At 43.4% G+C, this 27588-nt stretch overlaps 1 protein-coding gene across 2 annotated transcripts; it reads right to left on the bottom strand.

Moving 5' to 3' along the window:
• Nucleotides 1-144: 144 nt before the first annotated feature.
• Nucleotides 145-27396, bottom strand: LOC311108868 (endophilin-B1-like). 2 transcript variants are annotated; one of them, XM_084151645.1, is made up of 9 exons: nucleotides 27163-27396; nucleotides 23700-23841; nucleotides 9696-9824; nucleotides 6838-6971; nucleotides 6333-6425; nucleotides 3245-3334; nucleotides 2763-2863; nucleotides 2387-2615; nucleotides 145-2101 (listed from the first exon to the last, which is right to left on the bottom strand). In XM_084151645.1, the coding sequence occupies exons 1-9, from the start codon at nucleotides 27223-27225 to the stop codon at nucleotides 1994-1996; spliced, it is 1089 nt and encodes a 362-aa protein (XP_084007771.1). In that variant the 5' UTR covers nucleotides 27226-27396; the 3' UTR covers nucleotides 145-1993. The 2 variants fall into 2 exon arrangements, with proteins under 2 accessions (XP_084007771.1, XP_084007772.1); XM_084151646.1 differs by lacking the exons at nucleotides 23700-23841; nucleotides 27163-27396 and adding an exon at nucleotides 11422-11683.
• Nucleotides 27397-27588: the final 192 nt, after the last annotated feature.

Consider the following 27588-nt stretch of genomic DNA (forward strand, 5'->3'; position numbering starts at 1 on the left):
GGGGTATAATTGAGATTGACCCTTGGTCCTCACCATAGGGTCATCACAGAGCAGTCACAACAAGCTTGTCCTGTAGTGGTTACAAAAAGGACTAACTCCCTTAATGTGACATGTTAATATGAATAAAAACAAGAGACGGTCAAGCAAAATGTTATTACTTTAATACCATACTGCATATATTCTTTACAATTCTATGATTACAGTAAAAAAACAAAAAACAATAAGCAGCAATAAGCCATTATAAAATTTAACCTCCCCAATGAACTAGTTTGTTTGTGTTTGTGTGTCACAGAAGGTTGGTGGCACCTTAATTGGGAAGAACAGGCTTGTGGTAATGACTGGAGCGGTATCAGTGGAATGGTATCAAATACATCAAACACATGGTTTCTATGTGTTTGAGGCCATTCCATTTGCTACCTTCCGTCCCTCATTATGAGCCGTTCTCCCCTCAGCAGCCTCCATTGGTGTGTGTGTGCGTGCGTGCATAGGAGTTGTGGGGGGGGCATCTGGTTGGTTACACACTACATGTAAGTACTGAAAAAATGAAGACCACCTCTTGCTTTCCATTAAGGCACTGTTGCCCATCAAAGTAAACATAAAGCCTAGCCACATGCCGCAGAGCACTGAGGACAGCCCATATTAAACTGACTAATTAACCATATTGTATAATCAAATCAGAAGCAGTAAGAGAATACCTGAGGCTCCTTGAGAGTTGCTACTACTGAATGAATGAAATAAAAAGGCTTACCTAAAGTCGATGTGCTTTCCTAAAATAATGTTGCTGACAGTGAAAATGTTGGTCCCTAATTCTCAGATAATGTAAATAAAATATAGATTAGGGGTCAATATTAAGAAATAGGATTGTTTGAAATGGTTTCTTATTAACAAATACTTTACTGGGTAGCTACAGTTATGGCATTTATAACAGGGTCTTACAGGGTTAACTGTACTGTTTAACCCACCCCTACATCAGAGAGCGATACATCTCTCCAGATACCTCAGTCAGATTGAGACAGTATCAGAGGCACATGCCTCTCCTAGCCGTGCCAGACAATCCTTAATGAAATTTAAGACCTTCCCCATTCTAACTGCACACTGTAATCTAATGGAATTTTCCTGGAACTTTATAGCCCTGATTCTGTCATGGTTAAGGTTCCACTGAGGAAGTCTGTCAGTTTCACATAAGGCACTGTGTAACTGTCAAAAGGCAACCAGTAGCTACAATTCAAGATGATCATATGATTATGATCTACAAAATAATACTTAAAAATAAAAGAATCTTAACTTTCAGTCGTCCTATGCAAATTAAGTGCTTTTCTGTCTTGTTAAAAATATTAAAAAAGACATGCCTAGCATTTCACCCATATTACAAACTGGACTATAATTGGCAGTGAGTAGAAAGAAATCACATCAAAAAGCACTTTAAGATCACCATCTGAATTGTATTGTAAACAAAAGGTTTGGTTGTACATATGGAAGGTTGTGGAGAAAGTCTGGCACATATTGAATTAAGATTGCATTGAGAGAAAAACAGGCATCGAAGCGGCTTGTATAAACATAGTTAGTTGCATACTGTACATGGCACGGCAGGGATAGGGTCAGTTCCAATTCAATCCATCCAATTCCTTTGACGAACTGAAATTAAATTCACAATGTTTTTAACTGACTTACAATTCTCCTGATTAATTGAATTGACAGAATGAGCATGGAGCAGACCCCATCCCGTGGTCGACAGTATAAATAGGAGCTCCCAGCTCTACTACTCTGGGCTTGCTTGTTGCTTTCCTCTGGATCCTGGTGCCTGTATTAACAAAGCGTCTCAGAGTATGACTGCTGATCTAGGATCAGGTAATCATATCCCACCTGTCCATATAGTTATAATCTAAACTGTAAAAATGATCCTAGGACCTACTCTGAGATGCATTATGAATATTGGCCCCGCAGTCTGGACTCTCTGGAGTCTCTCCCACATACAGACAGCACTCCGCTCTGATCAGTTCAACAGCTCCAGATAGGTGATGGGCACTTTACCCTTCTGGGCACCCCGCTCACCCATCAGCCAATCAGAGTCCATGCCTGGGACACTGCTCACCATGATGACCTGGACCAGGACGTATACAAGACAGAACACGCTCCCTCTCAGTCAGGCAGTCCAATAGTAGCAATGCAATAAACACATCTCATCAGCAAGAACCTCAGATGTTGAAGTCGGAACAAACAATTGCATGAGATAAGGTGGGACGGAAAGAAAGAAGGAGAGATGGAGGAAGAGAAAGCTAAAAGGCAAAGAGCGAGCAAGAAAAACCAGAGAGATGGAAAGGCATGCCCAAAACCAGAGCCCATTAAAGCTTTGAGAAGTGCTCAACCCCAGTCCCATGTTACCCACCTCATCAGCGAGCAGGGAGAGTTCACTGCTGCCGGCAGCATCGTAGTCGTAGAGAACGCGGGCTTTGCGGCTGCCGCTGGAGCTCCGGAGCTCACTGAAGCCTGACAAGCCCCGGCCAGGAGAGGGGCTGGGCATGGAGGCAGACAAGGGGATGGTGGGTACTGAGATACTTGCCCCACCAGAACTACTAGACGACTGGTTGTTGTTGGAGGAGAACGTAGACGGGAAGCTGGGGAAAGAAGAGGAGTAGCACTGGTAAAAAAAAAAAACCTAACCACACTTTAGAAATATATGTAATGCTGTGCCAACAAAACTGTAGTAGAATAAACTACACACACTTAGATGGAGATGATTTGTCAAGAGTAGGTAAACATACCTCCCCAGTTGCTTCTGGAGGTCTACCATGTACTGGTAAGACTGGGCATAGTATGTAGTCTGGGCCTCTACAAAGTCAGTCAGACAGCGGAGGTGGTGTGCCTATTGTAAAGAGAGAAAAAGCGTGATAGAGAAGGAGACAGAGAGAAAGGGGAGAAAGAGAGGCATGTCTTCCAACAGGAAAACTCTCCTCTACAAACAGGTATTTATGAATGTAACCAAAGATGCATGCTGGTACAGTAGTTGAACCTTTGGGTTAGACAGAATCTAGGTCATGCTGGCGTCATAGGGTCATGGAGGGTTGTGTGCAGGGACAGGCAGAGGCTGTCTGAAATAGCACCCTATTCCTTTTAGGGTACCCTATTCCGCTAGGAAGCGCACAATAAAAGGGAATAGGATGCCATTTCAGACAAACTCAGATTGAGGTCATGCGGGGTCACAGGGTCGTGGGGTTGTCGTGGTGTCAGAGGTCAGGGTACGTACATGGGTGCTGCTGACCCCCTCCAGGAGCAGCCTGGTGATCTCCGCCTGTCTGTCAAACTCACTCTGGGTCATCCTCAGGTCCTGCTCTGCCTGGGGGAAAACAACACACACTGTCATCACAGACGCACAGAAACACTTGTCTGCCACAGGAAAACAACACACCTTTCAGGGATGAAAAAAGGTAAACCAGCTTAATATAAGTATGTTTTGGAGCAACTGATTGTGCATCATGAACCCGTTTGTGAAGAAGACCGCGAAAGGAAGTTTAGGCCATTTATTTCAACCCCAAGTGAAACCAGGACAACCTTTGTTTTTCATTATGCTGTGTGGTGCCTCTGTGTAGTTCAGGAACAGGAGTTATCAGGCAGAGAGAGGACAATTGGCATATTCTTCTGGCTCATTTCACTCTAGCAGTTGCATGCAGAGGAAAAGCCCCATAAACATTGACTGATGGCCACTGGGACATTGACAATGGTGTTGGACCTCTCTGTTCCTTCCAGCTTTACATTATTATTCGAGAGCGAGAGAGATGGCAGAGAGAGAAGAGAAGAGAAGAGAAGAGAAGAGAAGAGAAGAGAAGAGAAGAGAAGAGAAGAGAAGAGAAGAGAAGAGAAGAGAAGAGAAGAGAAGAGAAGAGAAGAGAAGAGAAGAGAAGAGAAGAGAAGAGAAGAGAAGAGAAGAGAAGAGAAGAGAAGAGAAGAGAAGAGAAGAGAAGAGAAGAGAAGAGAAGAGAAGAGAAGAGAAGAGAAGAGAAGAGAAGAGAAGAGAAGAGAAGAGAAGAGAAGAGAAGAGAAGAGAAGAGGAGAAAGAGAGAGAGAGAGAGAGAGAGAGAGAGAGAGAGAGAGAGAGAGACTGATTGACACAAACAGCTGCTGACCATGACGCCAGCAGGAGGCGTTCTGGTCCTCAGTTCCAACATGGCTGCTGAACATTCCACTCACCTCGGTCACTTCCTATGGCCACATCTGTTCGTTAGCGCGTTGTGAAACAGTGACAGAGTCATTCTATTAGAGCTACAGCTGCTGCGACACCACAGCCAACACAACATAGCCTACTATCTCTAGCCTGTCAACAGCCAACACAACATAGCCTACTATCTCTAGCCTGTCAACAGCCAACACAACATAGCCTACTATCTCTAGCCTGTCAACAGCCAACACAACATAGCCTACTATCTCTAGCCTGTCAACAGCCAACACAACATAGCCTACTATCTCTAGCCTGTCAATAGCCAACACAACATAGCCTACTATCTCTAGCCTGTCAACAGCCAACACAACATAGCCTACTATCTCTAGCCTGTCAACAGCCAACACAACATAGCCTACTATCCCATCACAGCACAATAGTCTGACTACCACACACAATAGTCTGACTACACCACACAATAGTGCATGTCAGTTCACTAGCATTCACAGATCCACAGACTGATACACAAGCTGTACTACAACCACATGACACAGTTTCACAACAAACGCCAAGCGGCCTTCTCTTGCTGTTGTCGACATCCTTTAGGGAAACAGCAGACAGCTGTCCCAACAAATTGACTCAGGCCTCCTACAGTACATAACTTAGATACACACAGTATGCTAGGCTAAATGCAGCTTTAGTTTAGCTGGTTACCTTAAAAAAAAGAGCCAATCTGGGATTGGTACAACATTTCTCCAGGCCCATCTTTTTACAAAAAATTGGCGGGGTGACTGACCACTTTGCTGATGTTTGAATCCCAGATTGCCCTGTTAATGCGGATCACGAGGATATGTTTTTTAACCATCACTGCTACTTGTTGTTTCACAACGTCACACTTCGTAGTTTGGTAATGTGCTGCGTCTGTTGTAACAGTCAACAGCTCAATCCTCTGAAGGACATGGTCACTCAGTCAGTCATGATGACATCAGATCATATCAGTTAGACTGGTAACAACAAAGCTTGCAGGGAAACCAAGGCCACAGCTAAGGTATAGTGCTAACTAGATAATGAAGGGTGGATCACAAGAGAAGGCAGACCTACACAGTCACCATGTGATGAGGTCACACCACTTTACATGGGCCTTTTACCTTAGATACTGTAGTGTAATAAGCCTGTTTCAAGCTGTTATGTAGTACAGTATTTGACATCCAGTTCTATTGTATAATAGGCTAAGTGTTGTCAGTAAAGTACTTGTTTTCTGAGAAAATAAATGTTGGACACAAAAGACAAAACACCAGCAAATCAGTGCCAAGTGATTTTAATTTTGGAAATCTGTTCCAAAGTATTCCCACGCATAATAGAGATATGTGATCGTATAGAAATGTAAGCAACGTTTGAAATGATTATGTTTTAGTCTAATATATCTGTTTGGGCTTCTAGCGGTTCATTTGCAGTAGACAAATGATTTGTAATTATGTTCCGGCCCACGGACCATCCCCTCAATGGGGCCTCGGCTGAATCTAGTTGATGATCCCTGAATTAGAGTATGCATGTACCTGGCCTGGTAGAGACTAGTTAGCATTAGCCTAGAAACTATTCCACTACAGTTTCAATGATACAGGCCATGCATTCACATTAATGAAAAGGCAACCAGCCTTCAGCCACCCATGTGACATGCAGGAGACTGAACATGTAGCAAGAAAGAGAAGACGTACACAGAGGAGAGGACTTACAGGGCTAGATAGTAGGACAGGAGGAGGAGAGCTACAGGAAAACAGGATGGTGGACGAGAGAGCGAGGAGCTCCAGAGAAATAGAAATTAGGAACTGGCCCTTCTCATAGCGAGCCATGTGACAGTGTGTCATGGAGGGGGGGAAGGTTCAGCCAATGTTGTGTAACCAAGGCCACAGCGTTGTGCATCAGTCTAGTGACGTGTGTGTCAGGAGACTTAGCAGACTACGCCCAAATACCTTTCACCCGTCCAACATGGTCTCTCTTGACAAGGTTTCTTTGTTGATGTTGTTCTTATTAGTAATTTATTATATACAAATGAACACTGTGCTATATTACCACCCATTTCAGACTTGAGTGTGTGTGTGTGTGTGTGTGTGTGTGTGTGTGTGTGTGTCTGTGTATATGTGTGTGTTGAAACAAAAGGGACAGTATATAGTCCACTCACCACTGCTCTAGCGTCGGCGACTCTGGCTTTCTTTAGCCTGGTTTTTGCCGCGTCCAGATCCAAACGCTTCACCTGCAAAAGCTTCCGTTCTTTCTGCACAAAAAACATGGACAACAAAACAAAAAATGACAGATTACTATCAAATCAGCTGCATTATGACATTTGGAATCAAAACAGTTGATCTTGATAGGACTGCCTGCTGCTCGTCATTACATATAGTAATGCCAATAAAACCAGACTAGAGTGTACTGTACGAGGGCTTGCAGAGAAACAGGAAGATAACGTCATGTCATAAATATGACCAATTAGCTTTCACATGGTGGGCAATGGCAGAGAAAAGGGACCTTGACTCTTTTAGATTAAATTACTTCCAACCACCTAGTTTCAATCCAAAAGGTCATGACCCTCAGGGGAATGAATGGGCCCTGGTCAAAAGTAGTGCTGCACTATTTAAGGAATAGGGTGACATTTGGGATGCTGAACGGATCATCCCGTTGATACTCACCAGGATGGTTTTGAAGTCTCCTTCTAGAAAGTTCCTGAACGGCGTGAGGAAGTTGATGGCTGAGCTCTGGATGAACTCTCTCTCCGCTCCTCCAATCTGCTTCTCCGTCTCGCCACATTTAATAAGTGCGTTTCCTGTAGGGACAGGAAGTAGATAAGGTTTAACCAGAAAGTAGAAATTAAAAGTTTGACTACAGCGACGTCCAGGAGGACACAGATGCTGTTCAGATGCTGGACATTTGAGCTGCTTTTTTAAAGATAACGCATAGGAATTCCTTGGCACCTGGCCAATGTGAATGTTGTGTTCAGCTGTATTTTAAATATGTCCAATAAAATTGATTCATTCACAGGCTACATCAATATTAATTATCAGGCTCTCAAAACACTTTTTCAATAGAAAAAAATGAGATGTTCCAAGTCTACAACAATGCTTAAACCATATCAGTGGATCACTTTTGAGGTCTGGGAAAAATCTGAGATTTTCTTTTTTTTTGTGTAGTTACCTTTATTTCAGGTGTGCACCAGCCAGGTTGTGTTTGGCTAGTGGTGTTTCTGTAGCGCACCTGTAATGGGGTTTTCAAAACAAATGGCCACTGGATTGATGCAAATAATCATGATTCTGCCAGGTAGGCATAGGCTACTTTGTAGTTACCCAAAGATGGTTAGGCTACCATTAGCATCGCACACACAGGGCTCAATAGTCAAGTAAATTTGCCAGTGGCAAACTGAAAGCTACTGGCCCGAATGAAATAAATACTGTCCCGGGTCAAGATCTGACAGGAAAGTGAATGATGTGTGCATCATTTCAATAGCAGGTGATCTTATCTTTCATTTGCGGGCTGAGCAAGTAGCCCATTAGGTTATACAGTGGGGGAAAAAAGTATTTAGTCAGCCACCAATTGTGCTGACAAAAGTTCTCCCACTTAAAAAGATGAGAGAGGCCTGTAATTTTCATCATAGGTACACGTCAACTATGACAGACAAAATGAGAAAAAAAAATCCAGAAAATCACATTGTAGGATTTTTAATGAATTTATTTGCAAATTATGGTGGAAATTAAGTATTTGGTCAATAACAAAAGTTTCTCGATACTTTGTTATATACCCTTTGTTGGCAATGACACAGGTCAAACGTTTTCTGTAAGTCTTCACAAGATTTTCACACACTGTTGCTGGTATTTTGGCCCATTCCTCCATGCAGATCTCCTCTAGAGCATTGATGTTTTGGGGCTGTCGCTGGGCAACACAGACTTTCAACTCCCTCCAAAGATTTTCTATGGGTTTGAGATCTGGAGACTGGCTAGGCCACTCCAGGACCTTGAAATGCTTCTTACGAAGCCACTCCTTCGTTGCCTGGGCGGTGTGTTTGGGATCATTGTCATGCTGAAAGACCCAGCCACGTTTCATCTTCAATGCCCTTGCTGATGGAAGGAGGTTTTCACTCAAAATCTCACGATACATGGCCCCATTCATTCTTTCCTTTACACAGATCAGTTGTCCTGGTCCCTTTGCAGAAAAACAGCCCCAAAGCATGATGTTTCCACCCCCATGCTTCACAGTAGGTATGGTGTTCTTTGGATGCAACTCAGCATTCTTTGTCCTCCAAACATGACGAGTTGAGTTTTTACCAAAAAGTTATATTTTGGTTTCATCTGACCATATGACATTCTCCCAATCCTCTTCTGGATCATACAAATGCACTCTAGCAAACTTCAGACGGGCCTGGACATGTACTGGCTTAAGCAGGGGGACACGTCTGGCACTGCAGGATTTGAGTCCCTGGCTGCGTAGTGTGTTACTGATGGTAGGCTTTGTTACTTTGGTCCCAGCTCTCTGCAGGTCATTCACTAGGTCCCCCCGTGTGGTTCTGGGATTTTTGCTCACCGTTCTTGTGATCATTTTGACCCCACGGGGTGAGATCTTGCGTGGAGCCCCAGATCGAGGGAGATTATCAGTGGTCTTGTATATCTTCCATTTCCTAATAATTGCTCCCACAGTTGATTTCTTCAAACCAAGCTGCTTGCCTATTGCAGATTCAGTCTTCCCAGCCTGGTGCAGGTCTACAATTTTGTTTCTGGTGTCCTTTGACAGCTCTTTGGTCTTGGCTATAGTGGAGTTTGGAGTGTGACTGTTTGAGGTTGTGGACAGGTGTCTTTTATACTGATAACAAGTTCAAACAGGTGCCATTAATACAGGTAACGAGTGGAGGACAGAGGAGCCTCTTAAAGAAGAAGTTACAGGTCTGTGAGAGCCAGAAATCTTGCCTGTTTGTAGGTGACCAAATACTTATTTTCCACCATAATTTGCAAATAAATTCATTAAAAATCCTACAATGTGATTTTCTGGATTTTTTTCCCTCAATTTGTCTGTCATAGTTGACGTGTACCTATGATGAAAATTACAGGCCTCTCTCATCTTTTTAAGTGGGAGAAATTGCACAATTGGTGGCTGACTAAATACTTTTTTCCCCCACTGTATGTGTGCAGTGCACATGTGATAAATAATCGACATAAACGGACAGCTGTGGGAATCCATATATTTTTAAAATCAATTATATAGACTATAAATAAAAATAGCATTATTACAATATTTTTTTAAACACTTTTTACAAATTTCATCCTAGGACAGTGTTTCATTCCAGGAAGATGTTCTCTCCCATCTGCCTTTGTTCACTCCCCTTGACAGATCTGACAGGGGAGGTGAACACATTTCTGGAATGAAACGCAGCCTAAGGGTAGTATTCACTAGGAACCAAACGGGACAAAAAAAACAGAGGGACTACCTGCATTTGTCCAATAAGAAATGCTTGTTTTGATTTTCCGTTGCACTTATTAATGCACCCCAGGTACAACTCACTCACCATAGGCCGTTCCAGGGCCAAACTCACTCCCCGACTCGATCATGGACTGGCCAAGCATCTCGTGGTTGTTCATCCGCGTGGGGACTTTCTTCTCCAGTTTCTCGTACAGAAATTCCTCTATTCTGACATCTGAAAATTATACGATAAATTAAATTAGAGAGAAAGGAGAGTCACGAGGAAGCAGGACTAAGGAGTAACCTTGTGCTGCATAACCAGACTGCCAGATAACAGGGATATCACACAGGCATATCCAGTTTGCGATCTAGTCTAGTAAATCTTCAACAACATTTCTGGGGTTCAAAAGAGCCTTATAGTAGGCTAACTGAGCTAGCACAGACCTACATAAGACATTACACTGACTACACTATACACAAGTAAATTCTGACACTAGGCTAACCAACCACCTTTGATGGAGCCAACTGCTTTATCTACTAAACCAGCAACTATAGGACTAGCTGTTGAGTACAATCATAATAAACTAGGCCTAACAGCAAGCAGAAGCAGGTGTGCTTTGGTTGTGAGTGTGCCTGGAGATAAGGTGTGTGTGTGTGTGTGTGTGCGCATGCATGCGTCTGGCCCTAGCAGCAGACTGAGCTATGCAGCACCATGGTGTAAACTCAGAGGAGGGTCCACAGCTGAGTTTACAGTCGCATAGACACCCAACTGTTGTTTAACAGTCAATACTCATAAGTACACATGGTGTGGTTCTTTGAAGAATATGGCTGCGTTTACACAGGCAGCCCAATTCAGATATTCTTTCTAATAATTGGCCTATTGACCAATCACACATCAGATCTTTTAAAATAACAATTCGTTTTTTTAAATGATCGGAATTGGGCTGCCTGTGTAAATGCAGCCTATGTAGCCTATGTAGCCTAGGCTTAGAATGTAAAGGATTATGACCGTCCAATTGTGGCACAAAATCTGGATAAAATGTAGCCTATAGGCTATGAAGGGAAAGTGGCTAACCAGTTACTGCTTCTTTACTGAGGAGGAACTAGGCTCAAAAACCAACCGTTATTCTTACAACCGGTTTCATGGGAATCTGTCAAAGGCTACATTAGCCTAGATTTTTACTTCCATGTAGGAAAAAATTTAGCTTATGTTTTGGTATTCAAAGAGAAATTATCATGTTAAAGTAAACAACAGCACTGTCTACTCTTTTCTGCTTTGTTAACATCCAGAGTAGGCTAATTGTGCATCAGTTGAATCCCTTTAAGAGTTGAATTTGTACTGCAGCAGCTGCTGGTCAAGTTTCATGAATACCTTGGCTCTCATTGTGTCTATGGCACAGTCATACCTAATAGATTTGTGTAACATCTAGGGCAAGCCTGTTTCTACAGCTGACTGAAGCCAAGACAACACATAATCCACAGAGCCTACAGTATTAGACACCTTACTAGACCATGACAGCATCCACATGTAATGCTTCTTCATTTTTTAAATACTATTTCAGGCCATTTAACAGTTACTTTTTAAATGGGGCTGAATCAACGACTGTATATGAATGGACAAAGCCATCGACCACGTGACACCATTCATTCCTATGTGAAGAATCAATAGTGCATTGAAGCGCTAAATGATCCTTATATTATATAATTAGTATACATTATATCCTCTGTATGAGATTTTAAAATAAATTGGTTCAAGGACATACATCTGGTGTATTAGAAGCAATTAGGATTATTGGTACCATGATTGTCTTAAATTATAATACAAAGATTACCATTTTTCTATTCACTATAATGGGGTATCCTGTTTTCTGCTAACAATGCAGTACCGCGGTCGGCCTTGAACTTCCGTGGCGTCAATGAAAGGGGTCAGTCGTTCTCCCCTGGGCTGAATATGGGAAACACTGTCATAGATTCAGCAGTTCCAGCAGCGGTTCCCAAACTAGGGATATGAAAATGGGGTCGCGGGAAAAGTTTTTTTAAATGTTAGAATATCGTCTTTGTCTCTCAAAATCATTGTAATGTGGTTAACCTTAATCTAAATGAAAACTATTCTAATCTAAAAGTTAGAATTAAACCAGAGAGCGCCCTTAGATCGTGGGAAAAGGCTGCACTTGACCGTTGCACTTGAATCATTCGGTGAATGGCTAGGCCCGCTATGCTATGAAACCACACACTATTACAGAGACTGATATTACCGGACGCAATTGATATGGTGAAAACAATGTGTGGGGAGGCAAAGGCACAGAAACTCACATCAATACCTTTGTCAGATAACACTGTGAAACTAAGGATTTATGCTATTGCTAGCAATCAAGAGGAAACTGACTGAATGACTCAAAAATTCCCCACCTTATGCTCTCCAAATGGACATTAGCTGTGCGGGCCGAGATGACCATGTGTTGACTTTTGTTCGCTACATGTCGGGGGATGCTATTCACGAGGACATAATGTTCTGTTTCACGATTCCTGAGCATGAAACAGCACATGGGATGTTCAGTGTGCTGTGTGGCTAAACTGACGAAAAACAGATTCCATGGGACTGAATGGTGGGCTTTTGCACAGATGGGGCTCCATCTATCCCGGGATGGCGGGTAGGCCTCTGCACTCTAGTTATGAATGTGTCTCCCTCTGTCATATGGACGCACTGTATCAAATCAAATGTTATTGGTCACATACACGTGTTTAGCAGATATTATTGTGGGTGTAGCGAAATGCTTGTGTTTCTAGCTCCGACAGTGCAGTAATATCTAACAATTTCACAACATATACCCAATACATACAAATTTAAGTAAAGCAATGGAATTAAGAATATATATATATAAATATATGGACGAGCAATGTCAGAGCGGCATAGACTAAGATACAGTAGAATAGTATAGAATACAGTATATCAGGGTTCCCCAATTAGATTTCCAAAAGGGCCACATTTGGTCAGGCATGCCAAGCCGAGGGCCAACATGTTTGTTTTATGTTTTATCAGTTTTCACTTCTATTGTGATTTTATAATTATTAGTAGTGGTGTTAGGAGTCACATAAGAGAAAAATGAAAAATACTAAATTAGTCCAAAACCAACTATTTAATTATGAAATGCCCCTGGAGCATATTCTGTGCAAACAGTCAGCAAACACATTCACACACACACACACACACACACACACACACAGCGCCCACTTCTGTCTGGAACACCCATGCTTTGGATATTTGCGTTCAGGCGGTCTTTCTAAGAGAAGAGACAGAAGGACAAACACAGACAGACAGATTTTTTGTTAGGTACTTTTCAAATGTGTTATCAGAATATGCCACATTAGTTTTTAAACTTTTAAAATATGTGAACCAAATAATATCAAGCTGTTAACAACCAAAAGTGTTTGATATTAATGTGACAATATAATTAATTAGCTTTTATTTGTGTATTTTTTTTTTTATTGCTGTGTATTAAGTTTTAAATTTTACTAACTAGTTGGATGCCATTTACTTTTATTTAAGCTGTGTAGCAGATTTAGTAGGAAACATGCTATTAAATATGAAATGGTTATTTCATTGTAATAATTATTATACCACAAGAAGATTAGCAAAAAAATAATTGGATCTGGTTCACTCACCAATCAGTGAGAGCGACGGGATGAGGCAACCTTTCTGATGTCAGGCTTGTATTCTGTTGTGGCAATCCTGAGGCACTGTCCAAGATGTGAATCTGAGAGTCTGTTTCTGTCCTGGCTCTTGATAGCATTCATTGAAGAAAATGCTGATTCACAGATGTATGTTGAGGGGAACATCGTGAGTAAGAGCATTGCAATATCTCTGGTGTTTTTAAAACGAGCTTGGGGAACCACGTTGATCCAAAAGTCACTCACCAGTGCATCCTTGTGTTGGGAACATCTGATTTGCTCAAAGCTCATCTCCAAGATCTATGGAAGGCACCAGCTTTTTGGCCTCTGCAGTCCACTGGCCGTCAGCTGACACAGAAAATGGCTGTCTTACGAAGAGAAGGATGTCAGCTGAGAGTTTAGGGGAGCTTTCAAATCTTTCCTTGAAGTTTTCTGCCAGCCTGGACACAAAATCCTTCATTGCTGGATCTTCCTGCATTTTATTCTTCTCATAATGCTCATGCAGACGTGGAAAGTGAATGTCTCTCTCCAGGAGGTGCAGCTTTGACCGGAAAGCTTCAATTGCCTCATACATGTCAGCAACAGTGTGGTTCTTGCCTTGTAGTCGCAGGTTAAGGTGATTTAGATGAGACATGATGTCACACAAAAAAGTAACATCTGATATCACCTTGTTGTCAGTTAAAAAGCTCAAAAAGTTGCTGGCTTTTTGGCTCTGCCGGCTGGATAAAAATGACACAAGTTCATCACGCAGGTCACACACCTCTCCAACACACGGCCTTTGCTCAGCCAGCGAACGTCATTGTGGAGCAAAAGATCCTTGTGTTCAGCTGACATTTCCTCGAGTAATGCTCTAAAAAGGCGATGCTGCAGACTAGAGCTCTCATGGACAAAGTTAACTAGTCGAGTCACAGTATCCATGGTCTCTTTCATTTTTCCACACATTTTTGCGCACAAAACTGACTTGTGAATAATGCAGTGAAATGCCAGGAGTGCTGGGTTAACGGCAGAAAGCCTGCTTACCAAGCCCTGGCGGTGTCCCACCATTGACAGAGCCCCGTCGGTAACAACAGAGACAATTTTACTCACATCTAAGCCATTCCTTTCGAAGAACTGTGTCAGCTCGGTGAATATTATTTCCCCGGTTGTACGCCCGGGTAGAGAAATCAAACACAGCAGCTCCTCCCGGAATGTCTTCCCATCAAAATATTTTGCGAACACAGACAGCTGTTCCATGTCGGTTCGGTCACAAGACGAGTCTATTGCCAGTGAGAATGCTTCGGTTTTCCTAAAATCTGTGAGTAGACTGGAAAAACACTCCTCCGCTAAAACTTCCGACTCTTCTGGTTGCCGTGTTAGCCGACAGCGGCACTTGCTTCAACAGCTCAACAACTTCTTTTTTTTTATTGGTTCCTCTTGGTTTAAAACTTAGTTAGCCATGTCGATTGCACATTGTTTAATTAACTCTGCATCGGCGAATGGCTTCTTAGCTCTTGCAAGCTTCCAAGAAACGTGTAATGAGGCAGCTGTTGCGCTCTCTTGTGCCGATGTTTTACACATAGTTAAAACCGAGTGCTTGTATGACGTTAACATGCTTGCAATTTTTTGTTTGCGCTGGTCAGATTTTTCTAGGTAGTTTGCATTAAAACTGGCAGCATGAATAGAGTTAAAATGCCGCTTCAGATTGTCCGCTTTGATTACAGCTACAGTCTGCATGCATATTAAGCATGTGGGCTTAGCACTGTTGTGGTCCGGTAAAAAAAAGCAATACCTCTCAGTCCAGTCAGTTTTGAACTGACGGTTCTCCTGGTCTACCTTGCGTATCTTGGCGAATGCCATGATGGTTTGACTGGATTTAATAATTTTTTGTGAGGAAGTGGTCAGTCCTTTTGATGAAAGAGGGTTAACTGGCGAGCGGCTGCGGCTACTGTGTGTGTGTGACACTACACTAGGTAGCTAGTCGAGTGGAGACGAGTACGCAAAGCGCGCGAAGCACGTCTTACGTATGCACGCGGTAAAGGCCACAGGTCAAGGTGTGGGATAATTTCAAAATAAAGCAGAGCCGTGGATATTAAATTCATGTTTATTATAACAAGTGAATGCCAATGCTGTCAGTGTGGGCCAGACATTTGGCTCTTGCGGGCCGGATCTGGCCCGCGGGCCGCTTATTGGGGTTGGCTGCAGTATATACATATGAGAAGAGTAATGAAAGATATTTAAAATTATTTAAAGTGGCCAGTGGTTTCTAATCTATGTACAGTGAGGGAAAAAAGTATTTGATCCCCTGCTGATTTTGTACGTTTGCCCTCTGACAAAGAAATGATCAGTCTATAATTTTAATGGTAGGTTTTTTTGAACAGTGAGAGACAAAAAAAATCCAGAAAAACGCATGTCAAAAATGTGATGAATTGATTTGCATTTTAATGAGGGAAATAAGTATTTGACCCCTCTGCAAAACATGACTTAGTACTTGGTGGCAAAACCCTTGTTGGCAATCACAGAGGTCAGACGTTTCTTGTAGTTGGCCACCAGGTTTGCACACATCTCAGGAGGGATTTTGTTCCACTCCTCTCTGCAGATCTTCTCCAAGTCATTAAGGTTGAGGCTGACGTTTGGAAACTCAAACCTTCAGCTCCCTCCACAAATATTCTATGGGATTAAGGTCTGGAGACTGGCTAGGCCACTCCAGGACCTTAATGTACCTCTTCTTGAGCAACTCCTTTGTTGCCTTGGCCGTCTGTTTTGGGTCATTGTCATGCTGGAATACCCATCCACGACCCATTTTCAATGCCCTGGCTGAGGGAAGGAGGTTCTCACCCAAGATTTGACGGTACATGGCCCCGTCCATCGTCCCGTTGATGCGGTGAAGTTGTCCTGTCCCCTTAGCAGAAAAACACCCCCAAAGCATAATGTTTCCACCTCCATGTTTGACAGTGCGGATGGTGTTCTTGGGGTCATAGGCAGCATTCCTCCTCCTCCATACACAGCGAGTTGAGTTGATGCCAAAGAGCTCGATTTTGGTCTCATCTGACCACAACACTTTCACCCAGTTCTCCTCTGAATCATTCAGATGTTCATTGGCAAACTTCAGACGGCCGTGTATATGCGCTTTCTTGAGCAGGGGGACCTTGCGGGCGCTGCAGGGTTTCAGTCCTTCACGGCGTAGTGTGTTACCAATTGTTTTCTTGATGACTATGGTCCTAGCTGCCTTGAGATTATTGACAAGATCCTCCCGTGTAGTTCTGGGCTGATTCCTCACTGTTCTCATGATCATTGCAACTCCACGAGGTGAGATCTTGCATGGAGCCCCAGGCCGAGGGAGATTGACAGTTCTTTTGCGTTTCTTCCATTTGAGAATAATCGCACCAACTGTTGTCACCTTCTCACCAAGTTACTTGGCGATGGTCTTGTGGCCCATTCCAGCCTTGTGTAGGTCTACAATCTTGTCCCTGACATCCTTGGAGAGCTCTTTGGTTTTGGCCATGGTGGAGAGTTTGGAATCTGATTGATTGATTGCTTCTGTGGACAGGTGTCTTTTTTACAGGTAACAAGCTGAGATTAGGAGCACTCCCTTTAAGAGTGTGCTCCTAATCTCAGCTCGTTACCTGTATAAAAAGACACCTGGGAGCCAGAAATCTTTCTGATTGAGAGGGGGACAAATACTTATTTCCCTCATTAAAATGCAAATCAATTTATAAAATGTTTGACATGCGTTTTTCTGGATTTTTTTGTTGTTATTCTGTCTCTCACTGTTCAAATAAACCTACCATTAAAATTATAGACTGATAATTTCTTTGTCAGTGGGCAAACGTACAAAATCAGCAAGGGATTTTCCCTCACTGTATATAGGCAGCAGCCTCTAATGTGCTAGTGAAGGCTATTTAATAGAATAGAAGCTGTTTTTCAGTCTCTCGGTCCCAGCTTTGATGCACCTGTACTGACCTCGTCTTCTGGATGATAGCGGGGCGAACAGGCAGTGGCTCGGGTGGTTGTTGTCCTTGATAATTTTTTTGGCCTTCCTGTGACATCGGGTGCTGTAGGTGTCCTGGAGGGCTGGTAGTTTGCCCCCGGTGATGCGTTGGGCAGACAGCACCACCCTCTGGAGAGCCCTGCGGTTGCGGGCGGTGCAGTTGCCGTACCAGGCGGTGAGACAGCCCGACAGGATGCTCTCAATTGTACATCGGTAAAAGTTTGTGAGGGTTTCAGGTACCAAGCCAAATTTCTTCAGCCTCCTGAGGTTGAAGAGGCTCTGTTGCGCCTTCTTCACCACACTGTCAGTGTGGGTGGACCATTTCAGTTCGTCAGTGATGTGTACACCGAGGCACTTGAAGCTTTCCACCTTCTCCACTGAGGTCCTGTTGATGTGGATAGGGGGGTTGTTCCCTCTGCTGTCTCCTGAAGTCCACGATCATCTCCTTTGTTTTGTTGACATTGAGTGAGAGGTTATTTTCCTGACACCACACTCCCAGAGCCCTCACCTCCTCCCTGTAGGCTGTCTCGTCATTGTTGGTAATCAAGCCTAGTACTGTTGTGTCGTCTGCAAACCTGATGATTGAGTTGGAGGCGTGCTTGGCCACGCAGTCATGGGTGAAAAGGAAGTACAGGAGGTGGCTGAGTACGCACCCTTGTGGGGCCCCAGTGTTGAGGATCAGCGAAGTGGAGGTGTTGTTTCCTACCTACACCACCTGGGGGCGGCCCGTCAGGAAGTCCAGGACCAAGTTGCTCAGGGCGGGGTTCAGACCCAGGGCCTCGAGCTTAATGATGAGCTTGGAAGGTACTATGGTGTTGAATGCTGAGCTATAGTCAATGAACAGCATTCTTACATAGGTATACCTCTTGTCCAGATGGGATAGGGCAGTGTACAGTGTGATGGCGATTGCATCGTCTGTGGATCTATTGGGGCGGTAAGAAAATTGAAGTGGGTCTAGGGTGGCAGGTAAGGTAGAGGTGATATGATCCTTGACTCGTCTCTTAAAGCACTTCATGATGACAGAAGTGAGTGCTACGCGGCGATAGTCATTTAGTTCAGGTACCTTTTTTTTTCTTGGGTACAGGGACAATGGTGGCCATCTTGAAGCATGTGGGGACAGCAGACTGGGAAAGGGAAAAAAACGTCCGTAAACACACCAGCCAGCTGGTCTGCGCATGCTCTGAGGACGCGGCTAGGGATGCCATCTGGGCCGGCAGCCTTAAATGTCTTACTCATGTCGGCCACAGAGAAGGAGAGCCCACAGTCCTTGGTAACGGGCCGCGTCGGTGGCACTGTATTATCCTCAAAGCGGGCGAAGGCGGCGTTTAGCGTGTCCGGAAGCAAGACGTCGGTGTCCGCGACGTGACTGGTTTTCCTTTTCTAGTCCGTGATTGTCTGTAGACCCTGCCACATACAGTGGGGAGAACAAGTATTTGATACACTGCCGATTTTGCAGGTTTTCCTACTTACAAAGCATGTAGATGTCTGTCATTTTTATCATAGGTACACTTCAACTGTGAGAGACGGAATCTAAAACAAAAATCCAGAAAATCACATTGTATGATTTTTAAGTAATTAATTTGCATTTTATTGCATGACATAAGTATTTGATCACCTACCAACCAGTAAGAATTCCGGCTCTCACAGACCTGTTAGTTTTTCTTTAAGAAGCCCTCCTGTTCTCCACTCATTACCTGTATTAACTGCACCGGTCCACACACTCAATCAAAAAACTCCAACCTCTCCATAATGGCCAAGACAAGAGAGCTGTGTAAGGACATCAGGGATAAAATTGTAGACCTGCACAAGGCTGGGATGGGCTACAGGACAATAGGCAAGCAGCTTGGTGAGAAGGCAACAACTGTTGGCGCCATTATTAGAAAATGGAAGAAGATCAAGATGACGGTCAATCACCCTCGGTCTGGGGCTCCATGCAAGATCTCACCTCGTGGGGCATCAATCTCACCTCGTGGGGGATCAGCCCAGAACTACACGGCAGGACCTGTTCAATGACCTGAAGAGAGCTGGGACCACAGTCTCAAAGAAAACCATTAGTAACACACTATGCCGTCATGGATTAAAATCCTGCAGCGCACGCAAGGTCCCCCTGCTCAAGCCAGCGCATGTCCAGGCCCGTCTGAAGTTTGCCAATGACCATCTGGATGATCCAGAGGAGGAATGGGAGAAGGTCATGTGGTCTGATGAGACAAAAATAGAGCTTTTTGGTCTAAACTCCACTCGCCGTGTTTGGAGGAAGAAGAAGGATGAGTACAACCCCAAGAACACCATCCCAACCGTGAAGCATGGAGGTGGAAACATCATTCTTTGGGGATGCTTTTCTGAAAAGGGGACAGGACGACTGCACCGTATTGAGGGGAGGATGGATGGGGCCATGTATCGCGAGATCTTGGCCAACAACCTCCTTCCCTCAGTAAGAGCATTGAAGATGGGTCGTGGCTGGGTCTTCCAGCATGACAAAGACCCGAAACACACAGCCAGGGCAACTAAGGAGTGGCTCCGTAAGAAGCATCTCAAGGTCCTGGAGTGGCCTAGCCAGTCTCCAGCGACAGCCCCGAAACCTGAAGGATCTGGAGAAGGTCTGTATGGAGGAGTGGGCCAAAATCCCTGCTGCAGTGTGTGCAAACCTGGTCAAGACCTACAGGAAACGTATGATCCTACAGGAAACGTATGATCTCTGTAATTGCAAACAAAGGTTTCTGTACCAAATATTAAGTTCTTCTTTTCTGATGTATCAAATACTTATGTCATGCAATAAAATGCAAATGAATTACTTAAAAATCATACAATGGGATTTTCTGGATTTTTGTTTTAGATTCCGTCTCTCACAGTTGAAGTGTACCTATGATAAAAATTACAGACCTCTACATGCTTTGTAAGTAGGAAAACATGCAAAATCGGCAGTGTATCAAATACTTGTTCTCCCCACTGTATGTCTTGTGTCTGAGCCGTTGAATTGAGACTCCACTTTGTCCCCATACTGACATTTTGCCTGTTTGATTGCCTTGCGGAGGGAATAACTACACTGTTTGTATTCTGCCATATTCCCAGTCACCTTGCCATGGTTAAATGCGGTGGTTTGCGCTTTCAGTTTTGCACGAATGCTGCCACCTATCCACGGTTTCTGGTTAGGGTAGGTTTTAATAGTCACAGTGGGTACAACATCTCCTATACACTTCCTGATAAACTCAGTCACCGTATCAGTATATACTTTGATATTATTCTCTGAAGCTACCCGGAACATATCCCAGTCCGCGTGATCAAAACAATCTTGAAGCGTGGATTTCGATTGTTCAGACCAGTGTTGAATAGTCCTTAAAACAGGAAGTACCCGTGCTGAGTTTTTGCCTATAGGAAGGGAGGAGAAAAATTGAGTCGGTCAGATTTGTAGAAAGAAGGGCGGGGGAGGGCCTTGTATGCATCCCGGAAGTTGGAGTAGCAGTGGTCGAGTGTTTTAGCAGCGCAAGTACTACATTCGATGTGTTGATAGAACTTCGGCAACCTTTTCCTCAAATTTGCTTTGTTAAAATCCCCAGCTACAATAAATGCAGCCTCAGGATATGTGGTTTCCAGTTTGCATAGAATCGAGTGAAGTTCTTTGAGGGCCGTCATGGTATCGGCTTGAGGGGGGGATAAACACGGCCGTGACTATAACCGAAGAAAATTATCTTGGGAGATAATACGGTTGGTATTTTATTGTGAGGTATTCTAGGTCGGGTGAACAAAACGACTTGAGTTCCTGTATGTTATCACAATTACACCATGAGTCGTTAATCATAAAACATACACCTCTGCCCTTCTGCTTCCCGGAGAGATATTTATTCCTGTCTGCGCAATGAACTGAGAACCCAACTAGCTGGACCGACTTGGACAGTATATCCCGAGAGAGCCATGTTTCCGTGAAACAGAGTATGTTACAATCCCTGATGTCTCTCTGGAAAGAAACCCTCTCCCTGAGCTCGTCAACTTTATTATCCAGAGACTGAACATTAGCAAGTAATTTACTAAGTCGGACTAGAAGGCAGCTCCGAGTACCTCTCCTCTGTCGTTGTTTTGGGTAGGCCTCTGGAATCAGTTCAATTGCCCTGGGGGGGTGCGAACAAAGGATCCGCTTCGGGAAAGTCGTATTCCTGGTCGTAATGCTGGTAGTGCTGGTGAGTTACCGCCGCTCTGATATCCAATAGTTCTTCCCGGCTGTATGTAATAACAAACAATTTCCTGGGCTAATAACATATGAAATAATACATAAAAAAACAAAATGCTGCAAAGTTTCCTTAGACCTAGAAGCAAGGCAGCCCTCTCTGTCAGCGCCATTTAATTTATGATACACCCACTGAGCTATAATGGAAACCTGAGAGCATTGGTGACAAAAGAGCTGAGCGCAGAACTCGGAGATACGCAGCAGGTAACTTAGATTGTAAACTACATCGCGCACACCTGTTTGCAAAACTATGTGATACGTGATCAGAGCATGACAATGTTCTATTTCACACAGAGGCTTGGTGGTTATCGAGGGGGAGTGTTGGAAAGATTTTTCGAATTGAGAGAGGAACGGTTGTCATTCGCAATGGATGTAAAAAACAGACTTTGTTGACTTTCTGTGTACTGAAAATAAAAATGTGACTCCTTGCCTATGTAACAGACATATTTAGGAAACTCAACAAACTGAACACAAGCATGCAGGGGAAATAAAAAACATTATTCAGATGAGTGACCGAATTAGTGAAATCCGTTTGACTGGGATCCTGGCTCAGTTGACATGCCGGTAAGTGAAATCGAACATGCAAACAACGCATTCACAGGTCACTATGGAGGAGTTTTGGTTCCTGACACAAAGGGAATACTGTGCCATCTCCCTCCGAGCATTAAAACTCATGTTACGCTGATTCAGTGCTCTCGTCTGCATTAATAACAAATATCGATCCAGGTTGGATGTGACAGGAGAGATGAGGTGCGCACTGTCTAACACGCCCCCTGAATTTGAGAAGCACGGATGCGACATGCATCAAGCACACCCATCTCATTAGTGGTGGTGAAATAAGAAATTATGTCAGACTAATTTGCAATTGACTGCCATAGCCCCAATTAAAAAAGCAAACATTGGCTGTTAATTACATTATTATAATTTTTTTTACCTGGACAAAAGGAACACGTATGTGAGAATGCTGTTCATTGACTACAGCTCAGCGTTCAACACCATAGTGCCCTCCAAGCTCATCACTAAACTAAGGACCCTGGGATTAAACACCTCCCTCTGCAACTGGAACCTGGACTTCCGGACGGCTGCCCCCAGGTGGTGAGGGTAGGCAACAACACATCCACAACGCTGACAATCAACACGGGGGCCCCTTAGGGGTGCGTGCTTAGTACCCTCCTGTACGCCCTGTTCACTTATGACTGTGTGGCCGCGCAGGACTCCAACACCATCATTGAGTTTGCGACAACACGGTGGTAGGCTTGATCGCCAACAACGAGACAGTCTACAGGGAGACAACAACCTCTCCCTCAACGTCAGCAGGACAAAGGAGCTGATCGTGGACTACAGGAAACGGAAGGCTGAGCACGCCCCCATTCACATCAACGCGGCTGTATTGGAGCGGGTTGAGAGTTTCAAGTTCCTCTGTGTCCACATCACTAAGGACCAATCATGGTCATGAAGAGGGCACAGCAATGCCTCTTCAGGAGGCTGAAAAGATTTGGCATGGGCCCTCATATCCTCAAAAAGTTCTACAACTGCACCATTGAGAGCATCTTGACTGGCTGCATCACCTCTTGGTATGGCAACTGCTTGGCATCTGACCGCAAGGCGCTACAGAGGGTAGTGCGTACTGCCCAGTACATCACTAGAGCCGAGTTCCCTGCCATCCAGGAGATCTATACCAGGTGGTGTCAGAGGAAGGCCCTAAAAATTGGCACCCAAGTCATTGACTGTTCTCTCTGCTTACTGCACAGCAAGCGGTACCGGAGCGCCAAGTCTGGGACCAAAAGGCTCCTGAACCGCACGGAAAGCCGTAAGACTGCTGAAGTTAATCAAATGGCTACCTGGACTATTTGCATAGACCCCTTTTTTATTTTTTTGCACTGACATTCTTGCACTTGCTCTATGCACACTGGAATCTAACCACACACTCACACATACTACACTGACACTAACACACACTACGTACGCTCACACACACATTTTCACATACGCTGCTGCTACTCTATTTATTATCTATCCTGATTGCCTAGTCACTTTTACCCCTACCTACATGCACATATTACCTCAATTACCTCGTAACCCTGCACATTGACTCGGTACCGGTACTCCTTGTATATAGACTATTGTTATTTTATTGTGTTACAATTTCTTTTTTTTCGTACTTTTTAACTTTGAATTGTTGGGAAAAGGTTTCACAGTAAAGTCTGCACCTGTTGTATTTGGCGCATGTGACAAATCAGTGAGTGCAGTCTTACTTGGGTTTGGTTGTAGTAGAACCTCTGTCTGCTTCATGATTCTCTCTGTGTTTTGCTTGGTGCATTCTGCTCTGCACAGAAGGTTCTCCAGGTGAGCATCCAACTCAGTCTTCTCAGCTTGCCCAAGTTTTTCTTCTGTAAACTGAATATGAAATGAAAGGGTGAATCTCTAGTGGCTACAAACTGACAAAAGTCAGTTGTTAAACTAGGCTACCTGTAGCTCAATGAAAGTGAAGCTTTTATTTGACATAAGTACTTGGCACTGTCTATTTACCTCTTCCAAGTTGACTTAGCTTGCCTGACTAGCTAACCCAATCATAGCTCTAATCCAGGACATTATGTGAGGCTGAAGCCTTCTTGCGGTACTGATGAACCAAGTCTGGAACCAACAGGACCCTGAACAGCTTCTACCCCCAAGCCATAAGACTGCTAAATAGTTACCCAAACAGCTACCCGGTTTTTAAACTCATCACATACAGTGCATTCGGAAAGTATTCAAACCCCTTCGCTTTTTCCACATTTTGATATGTTACAGCCTTATTCTAAAATGGATGTTTTTATTTGTTTATGTCCCTCATCAATCTACACACAATACCCTATAGTGACAAAGCGAAAACAGGTTTTTAGAAATTTTTACAAATGTATATAAAATATAAAAACTTTTTTCATAAGTATTCAGACCCTTTGCTATGAGACTCGAAATTGAGCTCAGGAGCATCCTGTTTCCATTGATCATCCTTGACATGTTTCTACAACTTGATTGTAGTCCACCTGTGGTAAATTCAATTGATTGGACATTTATTTGGAAAATCACACACCTGTCTATCAGGTCCCACAGTTGACAGTGTATGTCAGAACAAAAACCAAGCCATGAGGTTGAAGGAATTGTCCGTAGAGCTCCGAGACAGGATTGTGTCGAAGCACAGATCTGGGGAAGGGTACTAAAAAATGTCTGCAGCATTAAAGGTCCAAGAACACAGTGGCCTCAATCACTCTTAAATGGAAGAAGCTTGGAACCAACAAGACTCTTCCTAGAGCTGGCTTCCCGGCCAAACTGAGCAATCGGGGGAGAAGGGCCTTGGTCAGGGAGGTGACCAAGAACCCAATGGTCACTGACAGAGCTTCAGAGTCCCTCTGTGGAGATGGGAGAACCTTCCAGAAGGACAACCATCTCTGCAGCACTCCACCAATCAGGCCTTTATGGTAGTGGCCAGACAGAAGCCACTCCTCAATAAAAGGCACATGACAGCCCGCTTGGAGTTTGCCAAAAGGCACCTAAAGGACTCTCAGACCATGAGAAACAAGATTCTCTGGTCTGATGAAACCAAGACTGAACTCTTTGGCCTGAATGCCAAGCGTCACATCTGAATGAAACCTGACACCATCCCTACGGTGAAGCATGGTGGTGGCAGCTAAGGCCAGACTTGAACATCTCTGGAGAGACCTGAAAATAGCTGTGTAGCGACGCTCCCCATCCAACTTGACAGAGCTTGAGAGGATCTGCAGAGAAGAATGGGAGACACTCCCCAAATACAGGTGTGCCAAGCTTGTAGCGTCATACCAAAGACTTGAGGCTGTAATCGCTGCCAAAGGTGCTTCAACAAAGTACTGAGTAAAGAGTATGAATACTTATGTAAATGCACACATTGCAGTTTCTCTAGAGATAAATCAGATCAAGCCCGAACTGTGCGATATAGTAGGGAGTTGTAGTTTCCAACAGGCTAATATTCTCCATAGTTTAGCGCAGAAAACCTGGTAATTAACTAGAATGACCAAAATACATTGACCGCCTACTTGTCCATCTGTGTTTAATTTAGCCTGCTACATAAAAGAGGCAGAAGAATGCGCAACCAAGAAGAGAGGAGAGCAGTTGCTTTGTGAGGTAGCCTACCTGAAAGAACATGATCTAACTGATTGATAGTTGGTATTCAAGTTGGTATGCTGTCATAAAAGTATGCCTTATTCACTTTGATGAACTACTAAAACAGTGATTTTGTCAGACAGGATAGGCAGTAGCTCTATAGAGTACCACAGTAGGAGTCATAATACCCATAAAACCTAGCGGTCAAAAAAGGAAATGGTTCCAATCATTTCCCCACCATTCATCTGGGATTTTAGAAACACTTAAAATAAGGGCTGTGTTTTCGTGTAGGCTTACCCTGGCGTGACGTTTTGATAACCGTGTAAATCTCTCTAGGACAAGGTATATATATATATTTACCCACCCAAAATTAAATGCTAATTAGCTGCTAATGTGGCTATTATAAAGAACTACAAATGCCATGATGATCTGGACGAGACTGCCGAATCGAGGCAAAGGTAAAAATCTCTGGATTAACTATCTAATGTTAGCAAAATTCAGTAATGAATAAATTGCCTACATTTCTTTAAATTGACAATTCTGTTAACTGTCTTGTGCAAGTTTTAAATTGACACAATACCTGTTAGCAAAGGTGTCAGCTAGAGATGATGTGCAGGAGCTTGCAGGGATTTGTAGTCCTGCATGATGTCTACTTTTTCAAATCAGAGAGTAAATAGACCCTAATATATTGATTTACATGGTTATCAAAACGTCACGCCAGGGTAAGCCTACACGAAACACAGCCCTTATTCTAAGTGTTTCTAAAATTCCCTATGGGAAAAATGAATGGTAGAAAATCAATTGGAAGCATTTCCCTGTTTGACCGCTAGGTTTTATGGGTATTATGACACCTCCACTGTGGGGCTCTATAGAGATGAGATGATGACTTGGAATGAAATAGTAAAGTCATCAAAGAAAACAAATGTAATATACACAACAACTGAAATATTTTATTAAAGTTATGTTAAGTGATAAGCAGTAATGGGCAGTCACTACCATCATGGGCAATGTATTAATTGTTTTATTCTGTGTTGCTAAAGCATTCATCCCCGCATAGTACATTTAATGTTTAAAATAATCGAGAATCCCCGATTTTGTTTAGTGACTGGCTTCAATATACTTTCGTTAGTCACCAAAGTAAAAATGTTGCTAGAGTGATACGCCTTTCTCTTTATGTGCTAAGTATACTGAACAAAATGGAAAGATGCAGGGCTCAACCCGCACGTAACGCCCTGGACCAGAGTTTACCCAATCACAGCATAGTTTACTCCATTCCAAGCTAGACCGGATGTGCTGAGTTTACTATTCTAAACTTTTGGTCAAACAAAACATGTATTTGTTAGTTGGCTGTTAAAGTGTATCAAATAAAGTAAGTAATGTAGAAGTAGAGACTTTAACATGAAACACATCATTTGCTTTCTTTAGCCAAATATGAGAAACATTCCAAACTAGCTAACAATAGCATATAACCATAGCAGCAGGCCTGAAACAGCAGCAGAGTTTCCAAAGTTGATGCGTCGCTCTCAACATTGTTAGCTAGCTACAATGTGAAGATCGCAACAGATCTGAAGTCAGAAAATAACAACAAATGTGTAAACTTACTTGAACCGCACGACTGAATAAAGTACCGGCGTCAGCTGCTAACCTTTTGACGTTGAAATCCATGTTTAGTTGTAGATTACACTTTGTGCTCAAAAAGCTAGCAAATTACTTATCCATACAGCGGAATGGTAAACAAATTAATATTTTCCTAGCTAGCTCTTTCCCGTGGTTTGATTTAGTCAAGAAGCAGCTGAGACTGTTTCGTTTTAGGGAGTTTTCCGACTGTCGATGTGTGGCGTTCGTTGACAGAGTAGGCGGGGCTGCCTAGCTGGCAGTGTTGTCAGAGTTTATTAAAAACCTTTTGTCACCACTAGGGGTCAGACTTGCCTCAGATTTCAGCTGTTGCCTTCACTCTTCGGCCATATTAAATGTGAACCTAAAAAACATGCTTAATTGGAACATATCCATTGAAAGCGCTTTTTAGTC

This window comes from Coregonus lavaretus (assembly GCF_964263955.1).
Source record: "Coregonus lavaretus genome assembly, chromosome: 34".
NCBI lineage: Eukaryota > Metazoa > Chordata > Actinopteri > Salmoniformes > Salmonidae > Coregonus > Coregonus lavaretus.